Source organism: Hyperoodon ampullatus (genome assembly GCF_949752795.1).
Source record: "Hyperoodon ampullatus genome assembly, chromosome: 7".
Classification (NCBI taxonomy): Eukaryota; Metazoa; Chordata; class Mammalia; order Artiodactyla; family Ziphiidae; genus Hyperoodon; species Hyperoodon ampullatus.
The window spans coordinates 40299712-40324495 of NC_136920.1; the positions used below are offsets into that span (position 1 = coordinate 40299712).

At 38.3% G+C, this 24784-nt stretch overlaps 1 protein-coding gene across 1 annotated transcript in view; it reads left to right on the forward strand.

Annotated features, from left to right (window-relative positions):
- MRE11 (MRE11 homolog, double strand break repair nuclease) overlaps window positions 1-14285 on the forward strand; it is a gene marked incomplete at both ends in the record, with an annotated part of 68221 nt that extends 53936 nt beyond the window's left edge. Inside the window, 4 exons of the mRNA XM_079708582.1 lie at window positions 5436-5494; window positions 7358-7425; window positions 12048-12126; window positions 14229-14285. Coding sequence (XP_079564708.1) covers window positions 5436-5494; window positions 7358-7425; window positions 12048-12126; window positions 14229-14285 — 263 coding nt within the window. The remainder of the gene's footprint in view (window positions 1-5435; window positions 5495-7357; window positions 7426-12047; window positions 12127-14228) is intronic.
- Between the last annotated feature and the right edge of the window lie 10499 nt (window positions 14286-24784).

A 24784-nucleotide genomic window follows, 5' to 3' on the forward strand; every position in this document is an offset into this window, starting at 1 on the left:
GATCTAACTGTCCAAATCTAATGGTGCCTTAAGCACTATTAATAGAAGTAATGCTTCTTTACAGCAAGGAAGTTCTCCCTTGTACTGATCGGATGTATCATGCCAAGAATACTGTGCTCATCTTTTGGAACCATATTTCAAGAAAGATGTCAACTTTATATGATCATTCAGAAGAGAAACCATATAATATAAAAAATTTGATAGAAGGAACTTAGGATATCTAACATGGGAAAAATTCAAGTCTTTACAGAAATTAAGTTCTGTTATATCAAAGATCGAATAGATTTGATTTGTTTAGTCCTAAAGACAGTGGTTTTAAATCTATTTTAAGTTATGGATTCTGAAAGCTATGTCTCCTATCTTTAAATAAGTACTCATATGCAATTGTACTCCATTTCAAAGGGCTCAGGGACCCCCATGAAGCCTATCCATGGGCTCCAGGTTAAGAACTACCAACCCAATGAGGATAGATGGAAAAGCTAATCACACACAGATTTAAGTTTACTATGTGATAAAGTGGACCTGGAAGGCTTAAGAACAATTTCACCTACTCCCTCTTTTATAGACGAGGGAATTGAGCTAAGTAATTTGCCCTAGGTTGATAAAACCACTAATAGTACTAATAATAGCTAATACTTATGTGACAGTTACTTCAGGCCTCTCAACAGCTCAGTGGGATAGGCACTTATTATTTCTCTGTTTTACAGAAAAGGGAACTGAGGCTTTGAAAAGATAGACAACTTACCCAAGGTCTCACAACTAGTAAATTCTAGAGCTTGAATTGATCCCACATTCTCTGGCCTTCTGAGTGAGTAGGTAACCACTCTACTGTTAGTTTCCAGAGCAAGAGAAGATTAGAGGTTGAGCTACTACTGGCTCTCAGTAGAGAAGTCTTTGCATTATACGGAATAATCTATCAACCAAAATAAAGATGGTGTAAGCTGCCTCAGAAGGAAGTGAGTTGTGACTCCATCAGAGAAAGTTTTCAGTATTTTCTGGATGACAGATGACATTGGAGGAAGGATAAAAACATCAGGTCTCGGGCTTCCCTGGTGGTGCAGTGGTTGAGAGTCCGCCTGCCGATGCAGGGGACACGGGTTCGTGCCCCGGTCCGGGAGGATCCCACATGCCGCGAAGCGGCTGGTCCCGTGAGCCATGGCCGCTGAGCCTGTGCGTCCGGAGCCTGTGCTCCACAGTGGGAGAGGCCACAACAGTGAGAGGCCTGCGTACTGCAAAAAAAAAAAAAAAAAAAAAAAAAAACATCAGCTCTATTAAATGATTCTTAAAGAACCTTCTTATCAAAAGTTCTGCTGCTATGTTTTTATTCAGGGATTATTCAGTACTTGAGTAGGGCCAGCTGAGATCCTTATCTTTTGACTTTAGAAGTATATTGTCTCTGTTGCTGTTTAGAAAATGGCATTTAGAAAGATGCGGTGACATGCTTGGAAGGTGTAAGATGAAAGCAGAGAAGGGAAAAGGAAGTGAAAAAAGGCAGCACGGTAAACGATCTGGGATGAGTTCAACATGTAAAAAGCCTTGTGACTTTGGACAAGTCACTCACTCTCCTAGTTTGTTTACGTGTGCATTGTGAATAATCTTGCCATATTGGATTACTCTGGGGATTAAAAGCAAAAAGCCTTGAAATTCCCTGGTGGTCCAGTGGTTAGGACTCCAGTGAGGGCCTGGGTTCAATCCCTGGTTGGGGAACTAAGATCCTGCAGGCCACGCAGTACAGCCAAAAACAAAGGAAAGCCAAAAGCCTGGCACATAGTAGGCTTTTGTGAAATGTTTATATATATATATATGTAAGAGCTATTATAAAAAAAATAGAAAACAGAGGGAGTTAGAAAAGGATCGTGAGTAAAATATGAACACTTCCATGTTAAACTACCAAAAGTTGGTCAGCGTGCAACACAGAGGCATAGACTTTGTAAATTACCTGCCTTTACCTTAGCCCAAACTGCCTTTTATCATCATGGCTTTGTTGTTTTATGTGAAACTTTCCTTGACAACAGTGGGCAGAATTAATCACTCAGATTGAGTCTTCAGGTTTCCATTGTTGTCATTAAGAAATCAGCTATTGGGCTTCCCTGGTGGCGCAGTGGTTGAGAGTCCGCCTGCCAATGCAGGGGACACGGGTTCGTGCCCCGGTCCGGGAAGATCCCACATGCCGCGGAGCAGCTAGGCCCGTGAGCCATGGCCACTGAGCCTGCGCGTTCGGAGCCTGTGCTCCGCAACGGGAGAGGCCACAACAGTGAGAGGCCCGCACACCGCAAAGAAAAAAGAAATCAGCTATTAGTTTAGCTTTAGTTGCTTTATTAGTTGCTTTATTTAAAGTAATCTGTTTTTCCTCCGGCTGGCCATCTTTGGTGTTGTATACTTTCACTATGATGAATCTAGATATGTGATTCTTTTTTGATCCTGCTTAGGATTTATGGGGTTTCATGAAACTGTGAATTGGTGCCTTTTATCATTTCTAGAAATCCTTTGCTGTTATCCCTTCAGATATTACCTCTGTGCTATTCTTTTTCTTCTAAGACTTCAATTAAATAAATGTATGACCTATTCGCTGTGTCCTCCCACTGGAGGAGGAGTACTAACTTCCCAGAGTAGTTATAAGTGTTAAATGAGCCATGCATAACCATTACTGAGCACAGCACTTAGAAAGAATACAATAAATGACTGCTGCTGTTAGTATTAGTGACAGTGTTTACAATTAACTCATGAAAATGGATGTTTCTATAAATCAGTCTAAATTTGTCTTTTATGCAGTTGATTTGGTCCAATGGTTTTGCAGTTTAACTCCAACATTGGCCTTTTTTTGAAAAACGAAACTGACTTTTTAATATGGTCTCTGACGAAATAACCATGGAGTACTAACTATAGTTACTATAAGTTTGGGATAAAAGCAACTTTAAACTATAGCTTCTACGTTTGTATTATAAATGGAGGAATAAAGAGATAAATACAGGTTCAATCCTATTATAACAAGCTCCATGGAGTATAAAGATTTGTACAATAGTACCGGAGTTTTATTGGGAAAGGTAGATATTACACTTACACCCAGCAGCAGTTGTGAATGAGAGTTAACAGCCCAGACTTTTCCACTGAAGTTTGTCTGCAGAGGATAGTGACTAAGTTAATAAAAGAAGCCTCTGTCTTTGCATTTAATTTACCATGGTTACCACTGCTGCTACTCCATCCATTATGACTAGTGAAATCATTTGAATGCCTACTACATCTAGGCGCTTGCCAAAACAATTTACATTAACTACCTCTTTTTATCCTGTCAACAATTTTCAGCATGAAGTATTATTAACACTGTTTTATAGGTGGGGAAACCGAGACTTGAAGAAGCCAAGGAACTTGGCCACAGTCACCCAGCTAGTGAGTCCACATGGCTCTAACTCTAAAACCAGAGCTTTTAACCCCCAATACAGTATGTATTGCCTTCCTAACAGAACCGAGTGCTTAATTTTCTGATAATGTTAATTTATCACACAAATATTTATTGAGGATAAAAAGAAAGGAAGGCTCTTGTTTCTTCCAGGAGCCGAGAGTTTGAGGGGTCAGTTAGTGAATAACGATTGAGCAGAAATAGTTTTTGAAAGAGTCACGATTGCTGGCCTTTTCATTCAGTTGCCCTCTCCAGCCTTTTGCGTAGAGTAGGATGTGAGGCTAGTGATTGAGCAGGGTGGGTAAGAACTCTGCTTACGCCTTTCCTTTCTCCTCTCAGGTAGACATCCTAAGGTTGGGGATAGAACCTGGAATAAGAAAAATGAGGAAATCATAAATTTAGGCTAGGTGGAAAGATTCCTGAGTTTTCTGACTAGGAGAATTTTGGACTTTGTAGGGTTCTTTGAGCATTTGACTTCTTCAAGTCCTCTGTCTTTTTATCTCCTCTTGCTCTGTTGTCTAGTTTGGGGGTTATCTTGGAGGAAACCTTTTTTTTTGTATTAGGAAACTGGTAAGGTGTAGGAGAAAATTAAACCTCTAACTGGCTGTTTAAATTTTATTCTAGGTTTTTAATAATCTGCACTTAATTCCAGTGGGGGGGGATGGGAGGGTGGGGGGTGGTTACCCACACCACCAAGCAGTCCTCAGACACCTGCTGGGTGTCCTGCAAGTCAACTCAGTTCTGACACTACCTGCCCAGAGACAGCATCAGATCCCACAGGGGAAGGACTCAGTTCCAGAAGACTGCCCCCCTCTACTTCAGATGCCAGTCACAAGTCCAGGTTGTTATCTGTACTTCTGACTAATAGGCTATCAATCAGAGGTCCCCATGACTCCCTCCTTGGATTCAATTAACTTGCTAGAGTGGCTCACAGAACTCAGGAAACTAGTTTACTCACTAGATTACTGGTTTATTACAAAAGATATGAAAGGATATGAATCAACAGCCAGATGAAGAGATGTATAGGGCAAAGTCCAGAGCAAAGGAGCTTCTGTCCTCATTGAGTTTGGGGTCTAGGCATGGTGGCACGTGGAAGCATCTTGATTCACCACCTGGAAGCTCTCTGAACCCCCTCGTTTTGGGTTTTTATGGAGGCCCCACTACATAGGAACGATTGATTAAATCATTGGCTGTTGGTGATTGATTCAACCTCTAGCTCCTCTTCCCTCCCCAGAAATCGGGGATGGGACTGAAAGTTCGAATCCTCTATTCCTGGTTGGTTCCCCTGGTAACCAGCCTCCCTCCTCAGTTGTGGTCCCAAAGTTACCTCATTAACATAACAAAAAGCACCTTGATGGCTCTCATTGCTTTAGGAAATTAGGGTTTTGGGGGCTCTCTGCCAGAAATGTGGATGAAGACCAAACATATATTTCTTACTGTAAAATCAAAATATTATAGTTTTGGTCTCAGGAAAAATAAAAATTAACTAAACTTCATGTTTCTAACCAAGTTTACAAAGCTGAAAATGCAAGGATTCATAGGAAGGTTATCATGGAATGAAAGATAAGCTGTTTTCTAGCATTCCCTCTGGACTATTTCTTAGGTACTGAATATTTTTATCAAAGTAGAGGAGAATAAGGAAGTGCTTACTGGAGCCATGTGGCTCCCACAGGGAAAGAGATTGCCAACTATAAGAGAAGGAAGACCTGTGGAGGGTTACTTTCACTATATTTGGAGTTCAGTCCATTAGGTGATCAGATTTTATCCTTCAGTTATTTTTCTATAAAATATTTTTAGTGTAGGTGTATTTATGAATACTGCTTACTACTTTATTTGAGTAAACTGGGAAATCATATGAGACTGGTAGTTAGACATATAATTCCATCTCCCGATTTTAAAGCATATTAAGTGGTTTTATAATTAGTCATCATGGATTTTTGCAGATAAGACTTAGGAAACCTTCAGCTAAAGAAATGTGCAAATTTTTCTAAGCTTTTTTAAGAATAACATAATGGATGTTTCATCTTTTTCATTATAGCCTTTAAAGCTGCAAGACAGCAGCCCTCCCAAAATGTTGCTACTAAGAATTCTTCAGAGGTAAGAAAAAAAGTTTTCTAGTTGTGTACCAATTTATGTATCCTACATTATGATTGTCAATTCTTTGGTCTACAAAGTAAATAAAAGAAGAAAAAATGTGGAACATTAAAACTGTAGAGAACTTTACTGATTATCTAGACTGAGGGCTTCTAGGGTTTTTGCACGGGAGGAGGGTTTCTCTTTTTCTTTCTTTGATAATGGATCGCATGATTGGACACCCATAAATTTATGTACCCAGTAATATTTTTAAGGATAATAACGTTGAACCAAAAGAGTCCATGCATGGAAAACTATGATTGAAGTTGGGCGTTCAGTGCGTAGAGAGGTCTTATTTATTGCTGGCTTCCTTTTGTTACTTATACTCTCATAATACTCTGGCTTGTGTCTTAATGGCTGAAGCCAGACTCAAGACAAGCTACCAGGTCTGAGTCTACGGACCTCTGTGTTCAGCTCTAGATTTAACATGAAACTTCTGCTCTTCCTTTGGATTCCAAGAAGAGTCCAGAATGGACTTGATTCTCCTGTTACCTCTCTTTCAAAACACATGTGTCTTACTTCCCAGGCACCATCCCTGGCCTCTACCTACTAGATGCCTGGGGTTTCCCCCCTAGTTATGATAATCAGAATGTCTCCAGACATGTCCAGATGTTTCTGGGATGGGAGGGGGGGTTAAAAATCACACCTAGTTGAGAATCGTTGCTCTATATCATACTGCCCCACCAGTATTTTCTCAAATTTCACTCCTTCTTGATCTCTTGAGTATGTGACACAATTGACCACCTCCTCTTCCAGAAAACTTCTTCTCTGTTTTTTTGGTTTTTTTCCTCTCATTATTATACAATTATATATGGGTATACTGGTGCTAACTTTTATCCTGAGCTCCATTTCATTATTCCTATTCAACTATTGCCTGCTATCGCTTCAAGATCATGTCTGAAAACAAAATTATCATCATGTCCACAAGGTAGCTTCCCTTCTAGATTTTTCTTTTATAATGCAAGAACATGAGTTCAGAAAGAGCAAGTCATGGTAACTTTTTCTTTCATTTTTTTGATTGAGGTGACATAGTGGTAGATCAGGGGAATGCTGAAGGCATTTGATTCCTTCAAGGCACTTAAGACAATCTCCTGATAGTTTCATGGACAAAATGCAGAAATATTGGCTGGATTCATAGCCATTTGGACAACTTCATTTAATGGTCTTTGATTAATATTTCAATGTCAGCCTTGGGTGGGGGTGGGTCTCAAGTGCTGCTTTTTTCACTATTTTGTCTTTGGCTTTATCAGTTGGATGAAGACATGGCAAATGTGTGTATTAAGTGTCAAGATAACACAAAATGTAGAGGAATAGGTAGTAATTTGGATGATAGTATCAAGAATCACAAGTATCTTTCATGGGGCTTAAAAGCAGCAAGTGATATTTAACAGGGATAAATGTAACAGAAAAACAGATATCCGGTACTTCCCACACAGTCTTACACCTCATTTAAAATTGGAGATGAAGCACTGATGGCCTAGTTCCTCATTAGAACCCAAGAAAATCACAGGGCACTGTCCGCACATGACCCAATGTGAGTCATTCACCAATCTGAGTGCATGTTCCTTTAGGTACCCAGGCTGCCGTGGTAGCAGGAGAGAAGTGAGCTCACACATGTTGTATAAAAAAACCATTTGTAAATGAAGAGTGACAGTAGTGGGGAGGTTAGGCAGAGCTTTAGTTTTCATGGTTATTGCTTACATGTTATCTGCCTCCTTTTTTGTAACTTTTTGTAAAAATATATATTTTTTGACATTAGTTAATGCATTTTTATTCAGATTTTCCATTCCCACAAAGACTATTTGCTGTTTTGTTTCTCCCCCTTAGGTGATTGCGGTAGATGAGTCAGATACAGAAGAAGACATTTTTCCTACCACTTCCAAAGCTGATCAAAGGTCAGTGCAGTGACTTCCTGCAAAAAGGAACATCTGAAAAAATTAAAAATTATCCAGAATTCAACATATACATTTCTCTATGCTACAGAAGTCTGATTTTTAAAAAAAATTTATTTATGTGTTTATGTATGTATGGCCGTGTCGGGTCTTCATTCCTGCACACAGGCTTTGTCTAGTTGCGGCGAACGAGGGCTACTCTTTGTTGCGGTGTGCGGGCTTCTCATTGCGGTGGCTTTTCTTATTACGGAGCACGGGCTCTAGGAGTGCAGGCTTCAGTAGTTGTGGCTCGCAGGCTCAGTAGTTGCGGCACATGGGCTTAGTTGCTCTGTAGCATGTGGGATCTTCCCAGACCAGGGTTCAAACCCATGTCCCCTGCATTGACAGGCAGATCTTAACCATTGTACCACCAGGGAAGCCCTGGAAGTCTAACAGATTTATTTTCAGCTAGTCACGTACGTACAAAAGTGAAAAATAGATCAAGGGGTAGTTCGTGGAGTCAATGCAGCATTATTACAAGTTTTCACTGAAAATTTGAATAACTTGTCATTCATTTCCTTTTGCCTTTATTACCCAGTGATTTTCTTGCTGGAATACTATGTCCTCTCCAATTAACAGAAAATAGCTTTGTATTTTGTTAATATTCTGTTTCAGCTTTCAGCACTTCCTGTGTGTCAGGTACCATTCTGAGCCTTTGCCTATGAATTAGCTTATTTGCTGGTCACAGTCACTCCAGGAGGTAAATGTACTCAGCTTTCAGCACTTCCTGTGTGTCAGGTACCATTCTGAGACTTTGCCTATGAATTAGCTTATTTGCTGGTCACAGTCACTCCAGGAGGTAAATGTACTTATAACTCTATTTTCCCCCTTTTACCTTTGAAGAAAGTGAGGCGTGGTAGTCTACGTAACTTACTTAAGGTCACACAGCCAGTCATGTAGCCAAGCATTCTGCTCCAGGACTCATCTCTGCTGTTGCTGCTGCTTCTTCTTTTTTTTTTTTTTAATTTTATTGAAGTATAGTTGATTTACAATGTTGTGTTAATCTCTGCTGTACAGCAAAGTGAATCAGTTGTACATATACATATTCTTTTTCATATTCTTTTCCATTATGGTTTATCACAGGATACTGAATATGGTTCCCTATGCTATGCAGTAGGACCTTGTTGTTGATCCATCCTGTGTATCAATATAATAATTTGCATCTGCTAACCCCAAACTCCCACTCCATCCCTCTCCCACCTGCCTCCCCTTTGGCAGCTACAAGTCTGTCCTCTATGTCTATGAGTCTGTTTCTGTTTTGTAGATAAGTTCATTTGTGTCGTATTTTAGATTCCCCATGTAAGTGATATCATGTGATATTTGATTTTCTCTTTCTGACGTACTTCACTTAGTATGATAATCTCTAGGTCCATCCTCTGCTGTTGCTTCTTCACATAATAGATTAAGCTCTCAGACCTCTGTGCATGTAATAAGAATCATTTAATTGACGAGAGGAGATTTAGAAACGAACATTTTGGCAAGAAATCTGAAATCAGCCTTGGCAGATTTGTGTTCCTGATGACAGCAACTGGGTGACACAATTTATGCTGTCTTTGAAGAACTGTTTAGTAATGGCGTGGTTTGTATAGTTATTTCACTCATAATTTAAAGTATTTAGGCTCTACCACTTACTGAGTGTGGACCTTGTGCAAGTTTTTTTGACTTCTGTGCCTCAGTGTCCTCATTTGTAAGATGAAGATAATAATATTTACCTCAAAGTGTTGTTATGAGGCTTTAAAGTGAGTTAATATTTGTGAAGTGCTAAGTACAATACTTAACACATAGTAACACCTCTAGAAGGGCTTATTGAAGAAAGAACAGGCTAGGGAAATAGAACAAGAATAGTGGAAAGAATGGTAAGCAGTAAAAGCACTAATATTCTGGTAGTTGACTTTAAAAAGGAAAGAACTTCCAGCTGTAAAACTCCTTTCTGCTGGATGGGCAGTGGAAATCCACCCACTTTCCCCTGGAAAAACTGCACCAAACTCTACATGGTTGTACTGGGGATAAAAGGACCCTTCCAGATTTGATAGAGCTGGTGGCAACCCTCCCCCGCCGCCGACCTTAAAGCAGTGAGCAAGAGAAACCTGGCCCCATCAGGCCAGGTAGAGGAGGAGAGATGGAGGGGATTCTATTAAACCTTGCAGTGGGGGGAGCCAACATTTTGGGGGGCACCTTTTATGTAGGCTAATTTAACATGTTCTCTTATGCTTGTGATGCTGCTACAACTGACATAATTGGCTGAACATCTCTAGGTAGGAATTCTGACTTGTGCCTCCAAATTATATCTGTACAAACATGGAGAAGACTTAGAGCTCCTGGTACTCAATGTAATACACCCTGTCTGCCTTATTTTTGAGCCATCCACAGGAAACTAATCCAATTAAACATCTTTTGACATCCAGGACAAGAGTCCATTTATTTGACCCAGTAGTCAAAACTGAATAACGATTCTTCCCTTTCTGCCACTGCTTTCTGAGGATAGGGGACCTCTCATAGACTGGATCTGTAGGTGTGTGAGGTCCTCTGGTGCAGAACTGGGGGCTCCTGCTATGATCAAATGAGCCAGCATCTGGTGTAGAATGCCTGGCTTGTTTCTGGACACCACTGGTTATTTGTCTGGGGAGACATTAGCAAGCAGAGTCAGGCCTCAGTGGGTGCTTCTTCCTATAACCCCCCTCTTTCCCCAGCTCTCACAGCAACAGTGCCTCACCTGCTGTGGCTAGCCTTGGCACTGTGGCTTCATGCTTTTGATCTGCTTCTTCCTGTCACAGATATTGGAAACAAGTCAACAATGATCAGTTCCTGCTTAGTTCAAGTACAGAGAGTTGGAGACTTCCCGGGTAGATTGGTTGATAAATTCCTTGATCCTCTACCTCCAAAACTATGTTGCTCTTCAAGTTTGCTCGGCAAATCCTCCTGTCCTTTACTTTTGTGCCTAAGAGCCTGTGGATTTTTCTGTTTCCTTCTGATGCATAGATCTCTTGACTCTCAACAATTTGTCCAGACAAGACCTTTAGATATATTTTGTTTGCTATAGTAACATCCCGAAGCATGGTAATAAATTGTTGGCTAAGAGTTCTCAAACACTGCTTTTTTTTTTTTTTTTTTTTTTGCTTTATAACAAATTTAATCAGTTATACATATACATATGTTCCCATATCCCCTCCCTTTTGCGTCTCCCTCCCACCCTCCCTATCCCACCCCTCCAGGCGGTCACAAAGCAACGAGCTGATCTCCCTGTGCTATGCGGCTGCTTCCCACTAGCTATCTACCTGACGTTTGGTAGTGTATATATGTCCATGCCGCTCTTTCACTTTGTCACAGCTTACCCTTCCCCCTCCCCATATCCTCAAGTCCATTCTCTAGTAGGTCTGTGTCTTTATTCCTGTCTTACCCCTATGTTCTTCATGACATTTTTTTTTCTTAAATTCCACTGTCTTCCCAGGTGGCGCAGACTTTTTTCTTAAAGGGCCAGGTAGTACTTTAGGCTTTGCGGGCCAAGAGGCAAAACTGGGGATATTATGTAGGTGATTATATAACCATTTAAATATGCCCATTTCAAAATGTGAAGACCATTCTTAGCTCACAGGCTGTAAGGAACAGGTAGGCTGGATTTGGTCTGCTAGCCAAGTTTGCTGGCCCTGTCCTTAGATGACTTAAAATTTTTGTTAGTAAAAATACATAGGAATATGAGTTCCATCACTACAAGTTAAGCTTCATAAAAGTAGATTCCTGGGGCTTCCCTGGTGGCTCAGTGGTTGAGAGTCTGCCTGCCGATGCAGGGGACACGGATTCGTGCCCCGGTCCGGGAAGATCCCACATGCCGCAGAGCAGCTGGGCCTGTGAGCCGTGGCCGCTGAGCCTGCGCGTCCGGAGCCTGTGCTCCGCAACGGGAGAGGCCACAACAGTGAGAGGCCCGCGTACCGCAAAAAAAAAAAAAAAAGGTAGATTCCTGATTATCTTGCCTACTGATGTTTCCCAGGGCCTATCATAGTACCTGGCAGGGGTCAAGCACTAAGTAAATCTTTGTTATTCGGACTGGACACAAATAATATTAACAGTGAGGCAACCCTAGAAAGCGGTGAGCCTTTCCTGAGATCCTTTTATCCTGTTATAGAAACGTAACTGAGATTTGATTTAAAATATTTCAATATTGCCATAATTTTCAGGAGTAGAGGATGGTAGTAGATACATATTAATATATGCTAAGAACTATGATGTCAGCAAACATCTGTGGCATGCTTCATGTGTGTCAGGCACTGATCAAAGTGTTTAAGTATATAAACACATTTAATCTTTGAAAAATTCTTATCATCCTTATTTTACAGGTGAGGAAATTGCGGCACAGAGAGGCTAAGCTGCTTGAAGCCATGTAGCTCCTAAATGGCAGAACTGGGATTCAGACCCTGACATCAGAGTCCTTTTCATTGCCACTAAGCTTCTACTGCCTCTAATGTAGCTCGAAGGGAATGTGTTAGTTATTTTTATTCATGGCTGCTACTAAAATGAAAAACTTAGCTAGAAAGCCTTCTGTGATGAATTCTTTGGTTCATTTTCTCTGTTTTTCTCATATTTTGCCTCAGGTGGTTGAGCACTTCATCATCGAGCAAACACATGTCCCGGAGCCAAATCACTAAAGGGGTTGATTTTGAATCAGATGAGGTAATAAATGTTTATAAAATCTGAATAGGGACTGCTAAGCTAGTTGCCGAAAATTATTTCTAAAAATAGTTTCATTGATCACCTTCCTTTGAACCATAGTTAATATTGAGTCAATGAGTGGCCTCTGTTGAGTGCTCATCGATGGAAATACCTCAGATGTGAAAGGCCTGCAGATCCTTAACATATAATATCACTCAGCTCTTATTTAACTTGCCCAGTTAACAGTAGGATCAGAATAGTTTTTTCAGCTTCTGTTGTTTATGTTTGGAGAAATAGTGGTGATGATATCGTGAAAGCCTTTAATGTTACTTTACAACAGAACGTTTATTAAATGTTCACTATATGCTCTACACATTTCCTGTATATTTAAGGTGGTACATGGTGGTGTTTTTCAGTTGTGGTAGAAACACATAACATAAAACTTACCATCTTAACCAGTTTTAAGTATCCAGTTAGTTCACTAATATTAAGTATATTCACACTGTTGCACAACAATCTCCAGAACCTGTTCATGTTCCAAAATCAAAAATCTATACCCATTGAACCACATCTCCTCATTTTCCCCTCTCCTCAGCCCCTGCCAAGGGGCTCTTCTACTTTGTGCATTATGATTTTGACTACTCTGATACTTCATATAAGTGGAATTATACAGCATTTGTCTTTTTGTGCCTGGCTTATTTCACTGAGCATAGTGTCCTCCAGGTTCATCCCTGTTGTACCACATGACTCACGCCTTTGATTCTGAGCTTCACCTGCTGCCGTCATGATCTCTGTGTCCCAGCTGTGGTTTTGAAACAGCTTGAAGAGAAGACTCCCCAGAACTCAGGCTGCAAAGAAAAATGGCACCATGAGCTCAGTCTGCCTATTAAATACTAGCCTGTTGCCTCCAGGAGAGAAGTGGGCAGTTGTTGACCCGTTTGTTAATTCCAAAGCATCTAGATATACATGTGGTTATATGTTACTTACAGAAATTCATATAGTTCATGTTAGCTACAAAGGAGAACTATTAGCAGCTTCTCTGCTATAGTTTGGATTTACCTCTGGTTTATTAACGAGTTCTGCCTTTTATGGTAGCAGAAAATGAATCAATAAGTGAGAGCGAATTTGTGTTTCTCAAGGCATCCATATCTCACTAGAGATAGCTAATTTAGCGAACACTGGAACGTGTTAATATCACCAGCAGAGCCTAACACCAAATAATGATCCCTTTTTATTAATGTCTTAAAAAAAACATAAATCAAAACTACAAATTTGCTTTCTCTTTTGAATAGTTAGTTATAGAATGTATATCATTGATTTTATGTTAACCTCATCAAATTATGTATTTGGGGCTTATCGAAGGTTAAGTTTTCATTCTCTCTAATTAAATTCTTAGTTAACATCTGATATTCCTGCCTATTCTTACTATGCGTATAATCTACGTCCCAGCAGCATAGGAAGTCTTTGAAACTAAATAATTCCTCTACTTCTTTTTCCAAAAAAAAATATTTGAAAGATTACTTTCCTAGGTTGTTTCTTGTACCAGTCTGAGAGTAGCTGTCTATTTCTAGCATTAAATGGGTAATGGAAATAAAAATTACAGCTATTTCTGAATTAGGTCATGTGGCTTCATTATTTTTTTGGCTCTGAATTTCCAGAACATCAGATATACCAGTTATAAAATGTAAGTGGAAAAAAAAAAAAAACCTATTTAAAAACCTAATAGAAATGACTTGAAGAGTTGTTTTTTGTTTTTTTTGTCTTGCCCATGCCTTATTTGCTTTTATTAAGGTGAATAATTGAGAGAAATATATATGATATATATTGTGGGCTTCTATATATACACACATATAGAGCAGGATAAATTTTTATTTTTAATGCTTGCTAAGAATTTAGTTGGACTTTCATTGTTTTAACAATGAAATAGCTACTAAGGAAGGGAGGAGGAGAAAAAAATTGACAAACTATTCATATTTATAAAGGAAACAGAAAAATGAAAGCCTACCCCATGTGAAAGGAGAAAATGGCTCTTACTGTTATTGTTTTGCCCATAAGAACTTCTGTCTTGTTTCAGTGAAGCGTGGAACAGTCACTAATTTTACATTTGGATGTCATTCCAGGATGATGATGATGATGATCCTTTTATGAACCTTAGTTCTTTAAGAAGAAACAGAAGATAATATATTTAATGGCAGTTTGAAGTTTTCAAGATTCAGGAAAAATCGAAACGTTGCAAACTACGAGTTTGCCAGTTGAAGATTTTTTGAGTATTGCTGTTAACTGAAGAATTTGAATGATTCTTACTTAACAGAGAAACTAATGTATAAAAATTTATGTTTTTGAATATCATTTCCTGAACATGACTTCATTATTTGAGAAACTTCCCAGCTCAAGGGCATATAGAATAGCATTGGTTTTCCTTATTTTTTAATCTGGTTATTAACATTACCTGTTCTATAAACACTCCATAAAACTTAGAATGTTGTTTTTCTGACATACATCAGTATATGTCTTACCGAGTGAGAGCTTTGCTTAAATACAGTCTTGAGTAAGGACTAAAATAAATCTACCATTGTACATTTCTGCTTTATAATCAAAGACTGTGTCAGTATTTTAAGGTTATTATATTTAGCCAAAGTTGAGGAAAAGAGCTTATAGAATCTAGCCCTTTTTATAATTTTCATAATTTCTAGACATCCTGGATTTCCTGCAGGTAAAACAATTTATATGAAACAGTGCCTAAGCTCACTGTCTGTTACTCAGTATATGTTCTTTTTCTAATGCTTGTGATAGTATCAGCCAGAAACTTTGAATGATTACATATACCCTATAGTTTGAATAATTAGATATAAGTTTGTATCAAAAAATAAAGTCTGTCAGAATTATTGAGTTTTTTATTCCAGTTGTAGCAAAGATTCCAGAGGATTATGTTCCCATTGAATGGTGGTAATTTTCTCCATTATTTTCTATTATTAATGGTTCTTTTTCTCTCTCTCTCTCACCTGTTTCTAGGAGGAAAGGGTTAAAATAATTTAACCATATCTTCTTAGAAGCTATTGAAGAGGTTTTTTTTTTTTTTTTTTTTTTAGATAGAGTGGTCACTTGAACCTTATGGTTATATTAGATAAACATATTGAAATATAACTTCAGTGGACTATCAATGCCAAGGTTTCTCATTAATATTTTACCTTAACATTCAGCATGGGCAATTCCAAAATCTTAGAGAAGCAGTTCCTGTTACATTTTCTTACTTGTATTCGGGTGACCTAAGAATTTGACCTCTTCAGATTTAAGTTCAATAATCCCATTATCCTTTTTAAGACTCTGTTTAAAGACTCCCTGAGAGTATTCCTTCTTTTCATCTTATGGTGCAGCTATATATTCAAGACTCCTTGAGGAAGTTATAGATCTTGGTGGTACAACAGCCTGACATTTCTTTATATGTAGAAACAAATGCTAGACTGAGTGATATTCCTGATTATTGGCATATTCATACCTAGAATGTGTCAAACTATAAAAGACAGCATTTGCTTAGTGGCTGCCTCTATATCATATCCCTTTTAATGGGTCTAAGTCAGGAATTGCGATGTAGCCTTAGTTTCTTTAAAAATGTTTTCTGTGCCTCGCTTGAGCATAAGGATTATTTTAGCAGGTTGCGTTAACTCAGCAGAAGGCCTTGTCCTGTGAAAGATTCTCAGACACATCTACCCCCATCTTTAATATTCCCAGTATTTGAATGAAGCAAAGATGAAATCATGAGTAAGAGTTGCTCTCCATGGTGGGATGGAAGCTGGTTTGGGTAGCTGTCTGGGAAGACTCAGCCAATGGCTCTTCTCACCTGCCGATGAGATGTCACCTGCTGGGGTGAGGGTCATAGTGAGGGAGGTGGTCACTAATGCGACCTGACAGTTTCCTGAGAAAAAAAGAGTAAGGCTTTCTCCCTTCCTACAAACTGCTCTACGGTATGAAAGAGGTACTAAATGTGATTCTGTTAGCTCCTAGGAGAAGTGATTCCATGGCAGTGAGAGAGGGTGAAACTCTCAGCCAATTCAGGTCATTTTGTGAATAGCGTGTGTCACCTCCTGGAAATACAGTAAATAGGAAAGGAAAACCTTTTTGATGAATATTGCTGCATAGTTAAATATGCCACATATCCTTGATATTCTGTACTGATGCAGTGAAGTCTAGGGTTTTTTGGACAGTTTTCAGACACGTTGGGATAGGTGTGTAGCAGTGGTTTCCAGATGACTGCAGAGCCCCTACAGTTGCTCTGGAGGCTGAGAGAGGGCCTCAGTGAAAACATTTTGAGGGAAAAAATCCTTCCGTCATTTACCAAAGAATATCCCTCTTTCTGGCATTTTGTTGTGTATCAAAAATACAATAGTGCATTTACAATTCTAGGAAATAAAACTGGTACTTAGAAAATTCAAGCATTTAGGCATACGACTTTCAATTTGGGTACAAATTGGACATTTTTTCCCTAAACTTTTAAAATTATGACCTGCAATAACAGAAAAGCCATGTGCTTTAACAAATAATGATAAAGTGAGCCTCATGGCATTCTCTATACAGGTCAGGAAATAGAACTTGACCAATGCCTCAGAAGCCCACCAGTGTTCTCTCCCGGAAACGCGTCTTGACTCCTGCAATTCAGAAGTTCTTACTTTTGCCACAAGGTGGTGCTTCCAAATCTAAACTTAAGTCAGGGTAGTTTTGCAGTAAATTTGGAACCTGTGCATACTAAACTATGCAGTAAAACCAAAATTAGCTTTCTAATTTTATGCGTAAATTGCTTGACATATTTCACCTGGCTCAGCCTGGTGAAATTGCCAGGAAATTGCCCGTAAAATTGATAAATTTTACATGTAAAGGGTCAAGAAGAAAACGTTTTATGTTTTAATAAACAGAGGAAAAACTCTTTATTAGAAAAATGGAATAAAAAAGTCTCCCATTGTAAAAGTTTTCTGTTGAAATGTACTATATTTAAAAATAACGGGACTTCCCTGGTGACACAGTGGTTAAGAATACGCCTGCCCACGCAGGGGACATGGGTTCGATCCCTGGTCCGGGAAGATCCCACATACTGCAGAGCAACTAAGCCCGTGTGCCACAACTACTAAGCCTGTGTGCCACAACTACTGAGCCCACGTGCCACAACTGAAGCCCGCAATGCCTAGAGCCTGTGCTCCACAACAAGAGAAGCCACTGCAGTGAGAAGCCCTCGCACCGCAGCGAAGAGTAGCCCCCGCTTGACACAACTAGAGAAAGCCCACGCACAGCAACAAAGACCCAACATGGCCAAAAATTAATTAATTAATTAATTAATTAATTAATTAATTAATTAATTAAATTTAATAAAAATAACCATCCCCCAATGTAATCTGATGTCCTCTTTTGTATCTCATACATTTAATTCACAGTATTTTGTGGCTTTTTAAAGCTAACTACCATTAAGGTTATTATAAAAGATTTTATAGAATGAAGAGTTGGTTTTTTGAGTCCAAAGAGCTTCCATATTTTGAATGAAAAATGTCCACATTTCATCATTTGCTTATCTCATTTTCTTTTAATAGTCTGAACTTAATGTTTAATAGCTAGGTCTGAAAATACTAGTGATTTAGCTTAATCTCTTAAGAAGTCAGTTCACGTAGCTTGCTATTGCCATGACTGATAACTAGATCTGATTTTAGCTGTTTAAATCGTAAAGGCAATGCATATTTATTCTTCAAAATTCAGACATTGAAATTTTATCAAAACGTGTGTATTTCCCTATAATCCTCTCCCCAGACACAACCTCTCAACAATTATGTATATGGTTCTCCAGTTACTTTCGGCATGACTACTAACAAAAATTGTTGAATTAGAACCCCAAATTGTATAGTCAAATATTTTAGTCTCTGTGTCAAGGTATATGTTCACCTTGGTACTTTTCTTGACATCCTGATTTTTCCGTATCTTCTTTATCAAACTCTTTTAATTAAACCATCATTGCCTGTTTTAAGAGGTAATTGTACTGCTTTCCGATGTGTAATTTAAATGTTATCACTCAATAATAATTTGGGTCAAATAAAAGAATATTTAATCTGCGTGCCTTGACGTCGTAAGTGGTAAAGTGAGATTCAAAGGGCTCTTGGCTGGTGATTGCACATAATAGTTGATTAAGTGAAAGAAGGACAATGGATATTAGGCTGGTTGGCCCAGGCCACACTCTCTTCTGCCTGTCTCTTCTGCCTAGGCAGTGCTGATGATTCATGTACAGCTACCCAACACTAGTGCTTGAGTACCCTTGATCACAGTGCCTGTTTAATTTCAAGAGTTTCATGTTCGTTTTGTTTAAAAATCAGTATTTTCTCCACTATAAGCTTATAAAACTAACTTCAGCCGACCTATGATTGCATTTGAACTGATTGCGGGGTGTATCTGGACTTTGCGCAAATGCTGCTAAAGGCAAAAAGCCATTGCCTAATGGAATAAGAGGTGCAATTGCACGTCTGTTGGTTTTTTTGTTTTTTTGTGGGGTTTTTTTGTCTATTGGTCTTAATAGTCTGGAAATAGGACTTGTGAAATGACATCTATCCATCCATCATAGACATCTGAAAACGCCCAGTGGTTGATCATCCCAGTCTTGATTTCTGAGCTTTTTAGTAGTGCTTTAAAACCAGGTCATGTTTTTTAAACTTTTAATTTTGAAATAATATCAAATTTATGGAAAATGTGTAAGAATAATAGAGTACTTTTTACCTTGTACGCAGATTCACCAATTTTTAACATTTCATCATTTAAAAAGTTATTCTCTATGTGTGTATGTTCCACACATATATATTCATATACAAGCATGAACATGCACACTTACATATACTTCTTTTCAATCTTTTGAGAGTAGGTTGCAAGGGGTAATGATCCTTTACCCCTTATTATTTTCTTCAGTGTATATTCATGTGTCCTCAAATCTTATTCCCTTCCTTGTTGCCCCATCCCTGTCTCCTCTTTCAGCTCTATCCATTGTAGGTAAACAGTTTCATTCTTCTTTATCCTTTCTGCATTTCTTTTTGCTAAAAGTGGATATGTGTATTTTTAATTTCCCCATTTTATACAAAAATTTGTATGCTATATATATTCTCACTCAGAACAATATATCCTAGAAATTATTCCCTACAATTTTATAAAGGTCTTTTCTGTTTTTCATAGCTACACAGTACTCCATTGAATTTAAATACCATGGTTTATTCTATCATTCTCCTACATATGGGTATTTAAGTAGTTCCAATATTTACAATATATAAATAATAATGCTGCAATATTAACCTTATTAGTATTTTCATCTTTTTGGAAGTTTATCTTCAGAGTAAATTCGTAGAAGGTGGGATTGCTGGGTAAAAGGGTGAATGCATATGTAGTTTTGCTAAATACTGCCAAATTCCCTCCAGAGAGTTTGCATCGTTTTGTATTTCTGCCAACAATATGTAAGACTGCTTATTTCTCCATATCCTCACCATCAGAATTTATTGTCGAGCTTTTGATTTTTTGCCAATCTAGTGGATGATTATCTCCATGTAGTTTTAGTTTTCATTTCTGTTATGAATGAAGTTGAACTTGTATATGTAAAGGCCATTTTTGGTGCATTGCTTGTTCGTGTATTTTGTCCATCTTTCTAGGATTTTTAGTCCCTTCCCCCCAAATTAATTTTTTAAAAACTTTTATATTAAGGATATTGGCCCTTTGTCTATAATGTATTGCAAAATTTGTTTTCTTGCTTTCCTTTTGTGCTCTTATAGTTTCATTTCATTTAGATCTCTGATCCATTTAGAGTTTACTCTTGTGTAAAGTTGTGAGAAATGGATTTAATTTTATCATTTACAAATGACTATCCAGTTGTCTGTGCATCATTTATTAAAGCGGCCTCTTTGCCCCAGCAATGTGCTAGATTTTCATATGTAGTGTGGTCTATTTCTGGACTTTCTATTCCATTCCATTGGTCTGTCTCTTCATGCACTGATAGCACAAAGTTTAAATATGAAGGCTGTGTAGTATGGTATAATGTCTGATAGGGCTAATCACCCCTCATAGCTTTTCATTTTCAATGTTTTCTTAGTTATTCTTTTATGTTTGTTTTTCCAAATGAACTTAAGTATCAATTTTGTAGCTTCAGCAACAAAAATTTTTTTGGTTTTTTTTGGAGGAATTGCATTAAATTTATAAATTAGGAAGAAATGACATCTTGTATGGATGTCAAGTCTATTTTATATGTTTCAGAAATGTTCTAAATGTTCTTCATAGAGGTTTTGAACACTTCTAAAATTTAATCATAAGTATTTTGTCTTTTGCGCTGCTATTGTGATTATAGTTTTTCTCTTCCATTATATCCTTTTTAAAATTTTTATTTATTTAATTTATTTTTGGCTGCATTGAGTCCTCATTGCTGTGCGTGGGCTTTCTCTAATTGCAGCGAGCGGGGGCTACTCTTCGTTGCGGTGGCTTCTCTTGTTGCGGAGCATGGGCTCTAGGCACGCAGGTTTCAGTAGCTGTGGCATGCAGGCTCAGTAGTTGTGGCTTGTGGACTCTAGAGTGCGGGTTCAGTAGTTGTGGTGCATGGGCTTAGTTGCTCCACAGCATGTGGGATCTTCCCCAAACAGGGCTCGAAACTGTGTCCCCTGCATTGGCAGGAGGATTCTTAACCACTGTGCCACCAGGGAAGCCCTTCCATTATATCTTATAACTGGCTATTTTTATATATGAAAGCTATTCATTTTTGCATGATAATTTTATATCCTGCTAACTTGCTGAATTCTATCGTTTAAATTTGTTTTATCTTTGATGCGCTAGGATTTTCCAGGTGTAATTTTATGTGACCCACCAATAAAGATATTTTTGCTTCTTGTTTCAATTCTTATGCCTTTAATTTTTTCTCTTATCTAAGTGCATTGGCCTCCACCTCCATGTTAATATATCAAAAAAACTGGCAACGTGCAGGCAGGGAAGGTAAAGTTTTTTCTATACACTTCGGTGGAATGTTACCGAAGTTAAAAAACTGTAATTAAAAATAGCTCGGAAAATTCTTCTCCAGGCAAATTTTATAAATTTTCCAAATAATAACTTCATTCAAGTGGAATTATATGATGTGTACCTTATTGTGTATGACTTCTTTCTTACAGTGTGATGTCTGAGATCATTCATGTTGCAGCATGACTCTACTTTTTCATTGCTTATAGCAGTTTCCACTCTCACCAGTCCATATCCTTGCAAAATATTTGGTATTTTTAGTCTTTTTAATTTTAGTCATACTGATGGATATGTAATAGTATCTTCTTGTGGTTTTATTTTCATTTCTCTGATGACTAATGATGTTAAGGAACATTTCATATTTTTTGTGCAAATTTTGATGTCATCTTTTGGGATATATGTATCAGATATTTTGCCCATTTTTGAATGGGTTGTCTGCCTTTTTCTTACTGATTTCTGGGAGATATATTTTATACAATTCCTTTGTTGAGTATATGTATTGCAAAATCTTCTCCAGTGGCTTACCTTTTTGTTCTGTAAATGATGTGGTGTTGAACAGATTTTTTAAATTTCAACAAAGGTCAATTTGTCAATGATTAATGTTTCTCTGTCCTGTTTGAGAAAACCATTCTCTATCCTAAGATCATAAAGAGATTCTTCTGTGTTATGTCCCAGAAGCTTATCTGATTTGCCTTTCACATTTAACTCTACAGTCCAGCTGGGAGTTGATTTTTATGTGTGGTCTGAGATAGGAATCATGTTTCATTCTATTCCACATGGAGATGCACTGGCCTCAGCACCATTTGTTGAAATGACAGTCCTTTACCCCTGCTCTGCAGAGCTACCTTAGTCATTAATTAACAGACCATATACATACGGATCTATTTCTGAAATCTTTATTCTGTTCCATTGCTCTATTTGGAATTGCTATAGTTTTATAATGAGTTTTATAATAAGAACAAGTCTTCCATCTTTGTTTTTTTCCCCCAAGGTTTTCTTAGTAATTCTTGGCTCTACAAATTTTCAATTAAATTTTGTAATTATATATACTGCTTGTGAGCTAATATAAGGTCTTAACAAAAATACCTGTGTGGTTTCAGTTTGGTTATAATTTTCTTTTATTGAAGTATAGTTGATTTACAATGTTGTGTTGATTTCTGCTGTACAGCAAAGTGATTCAGCTATGTATGTATAAATATATATTCTTTTTTTAATATAAATTTATTTATTTATTTATTTTTGGCTGTGTTGGGTCTTCGTTGCTGTGCACGGGCTTTCTCTAGTTGCAGCAAGTGGGGGCTACTCTTCATTGCGGTGCGTGGGCTTCTCATTGTGGTGGCTTTTCTCGTTGCGGAGCACGGGCTCTAGGCACGCAGGTTTCAGTAGTTGTGGCTCGCAGGCTCTAGAGTGCAGGCTCAGTAGTTGTGGCACATGGGCTTAGTTGCTCCACGGCATGTAGGATCTTCCTAGACCAGGGCTCAAGCCCGTGTTCCCTGCATTGGCAGGCGGATTCTTCATGACTGTGCCACCAGGGAAGTCTCTACATTCTTTTTAAATATTTTTTTCCATTATGGTTTATCTCAGGATATTGAATATAGTTCCCTGTGCTATATAGTTGGTTATAATTCTTAACTGTTGTCAATTGCAGTTGATTTAATTTAAACCTTGATCTTATTCCCAGGCTTGACTAGATATTTCCTTTGATAGTCAAAGAAACCGATTTTGGTTGCCAAAGCTAAAGTTTGCTGGCTGAGATTAGGAAAATATCCTGTTCTTGCTGGTGTCTTCTTGTTTCCTACCTGAAATGTTGTCAACCTCATTTACCTGGCCTAATGTTCCTTTACCCATTGGTGGCATAGCCCAGTCAAGAGAGGGTAATAATGTTTCTTATGCCCCCACCTCACCCACCTTCTTTTCCTCCAACTTGTTTAAAGCATGTGCTGTTTTTCCCTCCTCTCCTGAAACGCTTCCTACATTTACAAAACAGTCAATCCGGGCTTTCTTCCAGTTCTGATCTTCACTACCCAACCCCCTCTGCCACTCCACCCACTAGTTTCCTTCCATCTTCATTTCCACTTCCTAATACGCATCTCCTTATATTCTGCAGGGGTCCCTTCTCCTCATCAGATGCAGCAGGAGCTACTAAAGGAATGAGGAAAGGAGGAAAATGAGGGAGAGAACTGTTTATTGAGTTGCTCTTCCATGCCAGGCCCAGGTGTATATACACATTGTCATTATTTAATTCTCATAACACTACATAGTAGGCATTATTACCCTTTTTTAAATAGCTTAAGATCACACAGCTAATAAAGGTAGGGCTGAGATTTAAATCTAATTCTATCTGAATCCAAATCTCATTCTTTCCACATGACCACACTGCCTCCCATGAACTGAGGCATGTCCTGACTTGCAGCTTAAAACATTAGTCTCAAATCCTAATGCATCTTTGAACAGAGACTATACAGAAAAGAAGGGCAAAGTCCAAAGTAGAATGTGAGCTAGATCTCAAGTTGGTGACTGGCCCAGACGGGGTGAGCACCCAGAGGAGAGCTTTCCCTTGGAGAGAGACATTTCAGGTGGTTACAGGGATTCATATTAAACAATGAGCAGTAAATATGGGTGACTCACTGACCAAGTTCTTATGAATATTGAAAAGTAAATGGTTTCCAGTTGGTCCAGATAAAATCTGTAGTAGATGATAGACAGAGAATGGGTGACCACTGGGATTCTCAGGATTGATTCAGTTAGGTTTAATGTGGCCATCAACTAAAAGCTTGTTTAATAGTAATTTCCCACAGGAAGATTTTCTATTTTGGGGTTTTTTTCTCCAAATCATATTTATTATTTTTTCTCTGATTATTAAAAAAAACTATAGGAAAACTAAAAAGTACTAAACAGCACAAAGAAAAAATATATATATAATTAATATAGTAAATGTATATGTATTTATGAATATAGCTGCTTTGTTTCTTTAAGATAAATTCTTAGATGTGAACTTTTTGGATGTAAAGTGTGGGTCATATTTTAAACACTTGGTAAAAACCTACAAATTCCCTTGTTGAATGGCCAGAGGACATGAATTTTAAAATGACAGACTGGAAATGCAAATAGCTAATAAGCCCAGGACTTTATTAGTAATTAAATTAACTTAAGGGACATATCATTTTTAACTATTGAAATAGAAGCTTTTCATTCATGCGATTTCTTTTTTTTTTTTTTTTGTACTTCAGGACAGGTTTAATTACTCCAGTTAAAGATAGAGAGATAGCACCTAGAGTAGTGCTCCCCGCCTTGAGGATTCAGTAGAACACTGACTTTCATTAAGGAAAATAGACCAAATATTGCTAATACAGAGCCACTGAGTTTTTCAGGCAAGTCAATTAGGAAAGCTCCTCCTTGAAAACGGATGAATAGTTCTCAGAAAAAAGAGGAGCCATTATTCCTCTGAACCACCCATGGACATTCCAGAGAAGAGGCAGATAGAGAGTTAGATTCTAGAAGAGATGGCAGCAAGGAGCTAGGCCCTTACGCAGGTGGCGGTGGCCAGCAGAGATGGTGCAATAAGCCCCAGGCCTCCCTGGTCCTAGGAGAACGCTCTGGACCAGAGCTCTGCGAGAAAAGGCCGGGTAATGCCACCAGTCCTCACAGACAGACAGGCCTCCTCTGGACGGTAGCACAG